General features: G+C 35.4%; 1 protein-coding gene across 1 annotated transcript; it reads right to left on the bottom strand.

The window, feature by feature from the left end:
• Positions 1–3030: 3030 nt before the first annotated feature.
• Positions 3031–3860, bottom strand: LOC144562151 (auxin-responsive protein SAUR36-like). The gene has a single exon (XM_078311313.1). It carries the CDS (start codon positions 3710–3712, stop codon positions 3203–3205), a length of 510 nt encoding a protein of 169 aa, XP_078167439.1. The 5' UTR covers positions 3713–3860; the 3' UTR covers positions 3031–3202.
• Between the last annotated feature and the right edge of the window lie 572 nt (positions 3861–4432).

The raw sequence follows: 4432 nt of genomic DNA on the forward strand, positions 1-4432 counted from the left end.
TAACGAATAATCTAATAAGGAAAAGAAAGAAATATAAAATAAAATCTTAATTTAGGGGACATTCATTGGCAACTATTAAGTTATCTTGTTTAGTTCAAAATTTCAATCGATCAATTAAGGTTTGCTTGATAACTAATAATCTGTAATAGAAAAAGAAAGAACTGTAAAATAAAATCTTAATACAGTAACTTGAAGATTAATTTATCCCATTATTAAATTGAATAAATTTAAATTGGAATCTATTCTTATATATTAATCTTTGACAGATCGGTCACTGTTGAGTACCATAAAAGTCCATAGGTGCTTCACAGTGAGGTTTACATGTGGGGCCGTTTTCAACAGCGATTTTTTATATGATGAATTTTCGAACTTAAAACCTGTAAACAAATCATTGGCCCAACTAGTCAATTTTTTATTTGGCGATACAATGCACCACCAAAGATTAATTTTTTTATTTTTTGTGTCTTCATCAGAAAATTTTAACTCATGATATAATGCATCTAAGAGGTATGAATTGCCAACTTGGGTGTGTAGTATGTCGAGAGTACCCCCTAAAAACAACATTCCATGTTCTGTTCCAGTGCTGGTATGCATTGCGAGTTTGGAAATATACGGGACTGATCATTACTTGTGCGGATTCGATGCTTGAAACATGGGATAAATCATGGAGCAGATATAAGCGAGTTGTGAAACAGAGCAAGAGGATCTGGTCAACGCGATTTATGGCGGTGCTGTGGAAAATTTGGAAGCAGCTGGACGAGTCCATATTTCGAGAGAAGAGAATGCATCCGGTGGTATTGGTGGATAGAATCCAAGAAGAGACCGAGCTGTGGCTACCTTATTGTAGACAAGGCAGTGCTAGCTCAGGGAGTTGGTCGGAGGCATACTGGAATGGGCAATACTGTATAGTTTTTTTGGAGTTTTTAGTTGGCTGTTGTAGTTTTAAACACATCTTAATTCTTGTAATTTGGTAGCTGCTACCAATATTTAAAAAAAATAGTCAATTTTTTTTTACTTCTGAAATGATGCTAATATATAATCGTGGACGTGTGGCCCTAGAAAAATGGATGATATTAATTGTAATAGTAAAAAAAAAACTTAACAAACAATAATCCCGATTCGAACCTTGCAATTTTAATTTTGGGTTATGAGATGTTCTTGTGCTTAATTAGTGATACAAAAAATAACACTATCGATGATTTCAAGCTCTGTTGTGCTGAAACTGTAAGCATTGGATAAGTTGGGATTGTACACGGGTGTTCATTGCATCCGATTTATTTTGTTTATAATTAAACCGATAAATTTGGAATTAAATGATTTGATTTTACGGTTTAAATAGTTCAGTTTAGTTGAATTTTTTGAATTACTTCAGCTTTTTATATTTGGTTCAGTTTACTTTTTTTTTCGGTTCAATCAAACAAACAAAAATTTACTTAATATTTACTATAATTACTTTGGTTTTTTATATTTGATTCGATCTAATCTTCTTATTTTGGCTTAACTAATATATATTTTGATACTTATTATTAAGATTATTAAATGTATTTGTGCGTATTGGGATTTCATAATGTTTCTATACTGTTGGTTTTGTACTGTTCTATTTGCTTTTCTATTAGCAAACTTATAGCTAATTTATACTGTTGGTTTTGTATGAACTTAGTTTTTTACTGGAGTAGAACTAGGGTGTTATTAAGTTCATCAAATTCCTTGGTAAACTCAAGTCTAAAACTCATCTAATCAGTTTTAAATAACGAATTTGAACCGTTGAAATCTGTTTATCTTACGAGTGATGCGTCTACATGTAAAATTTTTTAATTTTAAAATTAACTTTGTATAAAATCAATTGGTCAAAAAAATTCAAAAAATAAATGCATTAAAATTAATTTATTAACCTTCTAATTTTGACCGCTTGACTTTATACTAAATTAATTCAAATTTTCAAAATTTTCACATGTAGACGCATCACTTGTACGGTAGACGAGTTTCAACAGTTCGAATTCATCATTTAAAGCCGATTCGATGAGTTTTAGACTTGAATTCACCAAAAAGCTCGGTGAACTTAAGAACACCCTAATTCTACTCCTTTTACTGATACATAGTGTGTATCACTTACCACTGTATAACTGAATATTAGTTTCGTAATTAGACCGGTGAATTTCACCCCGCTTTTGTCAAAAGAAAAAAAAATTAATATTTCTTATTTTGGTTCTGATCAAACAAACTGAAATTTATTCAGATTCTTTTGTTTCGTTTGTTATTTGATTAGTTCGATTAGATTTTTTTAAAACCAAACAATGTTTCTATTTGACTATTTTAATTCGATTTTAATTGAATCAACGGTTTGAACACCCCTAATTGCACACTAATTCAAAATTAGAAGAGTAGGACTAGGGTGCTCTTAAGCTCACTAAAGTTTTGATGAACTTAACTCTAAAACTCATCAAATCAATTTCAAATGACGAATCCGAACCGTTGAAATCCGCCTATCTTACGTGTGATGCATCTGCATGTGAAATTTTTAAACATTCAAATTAATTTAGTATAAGGTCAAGTGGTCAAAAAACGTTCAAAAATGAATGTACTAAAATTAATTTATTAGCCTTCTAATTTTGACCGCTTGACTTTATACTAAATTAATTCGAATATTTAAAAATTTCACATGTAGATGCATCACACGTAAGGTAGACCGGTTTCAACGGTTCAGATTGGTCATTTTAAAATCGATTTGATGAGTTTTAGAGTTAAGCTCACCAAAACTTTGGTGAGCTTAAGAGCACCCTAGATCTACTCAAATTAGAAACATTTTGCCTGAATTGAACTTAAGGCTACAACATTTCCATTAGTCTTTCCAATTAGACCTATTTTTTCACAGCAGTCAGTTGTTACTCGTCATTATATATTAAGCGCAGCGCAAAAAGTTATGTCCAACAAAAAAAAAATGAAATTGGAAATAAATCCGAGCTGCACATTCACAGTCTGATGACTGATGCTCTCCGGGGACGCATATACGAGGGCAAATTGACAGAAAACTGGAATTTCTCTACCATGAGCTCAAAATTCTCATCTCTTAAGTCATAATAATCCTACACCAGTATAATTAAGAAAATAAGAAAGAAAAGATGAAAAGAAAACAGAGTAGCCACTCTCTCTAGCTGTCCAACACCACACAATCAATTATATACAAAAAAGACAACACCAATCATCAGCTCCAAGTGTTTCTCCGACAAATTCGACCCGCTCCGGCCGCAATCCGTGTCTGAACCCGTTCAAACTTTGACACAGGGCAGGGTATCGTGATCCCGCCCGGATGCCCGTAACCAAACTCCTGCTCAGCCTCCTTCAACAACTCTCCAAACAAGGGATGGTTAAAGTACACTATCGGCACGACGAACCTCCTAGGAGAGCTGCCTTCCTTCTCATCTCCTGCCACGTACACGGCAAGGTGTCCCTTTGGCGGCGCCTTGTAATTGTTGCCTGGACCGCAGCTCATGAGTGGGGTGTACGATTCATCCTTGGATGAGCGGAGCAATTGCTTCAGCTGTTTCCCCCAGTTGAAGAACATAGAAGCGAGTGCGATTTTGTTAAAGGGTCGACGAGGATTTAGCGGATGCGGGTTCAGGCGAAGGTAGTGCTTGCGGCGACGAAATTGAAAGGTTCGTCGGAAAAGGGTAACTAGCTTTCTTCCAAGTCTGAAGCCTCGCTGTCTCTTCATGTTCAGGAGGGGATATAGATGCTGAGAGAGAGAGAGAGGGAGGGAGGAGTGTGAAGAGGGAGAGCAACTGCTCAAGGTAGCAAGGGACAAATGTGGAGAGAGAGAGGGGGGGCTGATTTATTAAATTGGGAAATTTTGTACTTGTGTGGTAATCACAGATTCACAGTAGCAGAGCTGAAGTCTAGATTTATGGCTCTCGTGGGTTGCGAATCGGACTCCTAATTATCGGGTTCGGGTCTAAATGTCTCCATCCCAAATACGTGTGGAGATTTTCAAGCTTGTACGGCTTTTTCACAAGTAAATGTTATATTGAATTCGACATGACAGAAATTGTGTAAAAATCATTTTACTTTCGGTTTTGATTAATTAATTTAATTTACTACAATAATGTAATCTCAAATCTCTGGACGAAGTCAAATTGGTAGCGTTGTTTCAAAATCAATGCAAACAATTAGGGAGAAAAATATCTGTAACTAAAGTCTAAAGACCCATATCCACGTAAAAGTGACATAAATTGCGGATCCGGTTCAAAGGAATCACAAAGGAACCTTCCTCAGCGTCACTGCTTGTCTTTTTTGTTGGCCCCTATCAACGGCTGAGATTTGAACACTTTATAAAATGCCAAGATCAGACCCGTTGATAGTGGGAGGACAGTTGTTGTACTTGCTGACAGATGGCATGGTACGGTCGATAGAGATTTCACTAAATTACACACGAAAC

The sequence above is a fragment of the Carex rostrata genome, chromosome 11, assembly GCF_964058835.1.
Source record: "Carex rostrata chromosome 11, lpCarRost1.2, whole genome shotgun sequence".
Taxonomy (NCBI): Eukaryota; Viridiplantae; Streptophyta; class Magnoliopsida; order Poales; family Cyperaceae; genus Carex; species Carex rostrata.

What these genes read in the sequence shown, in the direction of transcription:
- LOC144562151 (XM_078311313.1), bottom strand. Translation starts at nt 3,712, where the DNA reads ATGAAGAGACAGCGAGGCTTCAGACTTGGAAGAAAGCTAGTTACCCTT.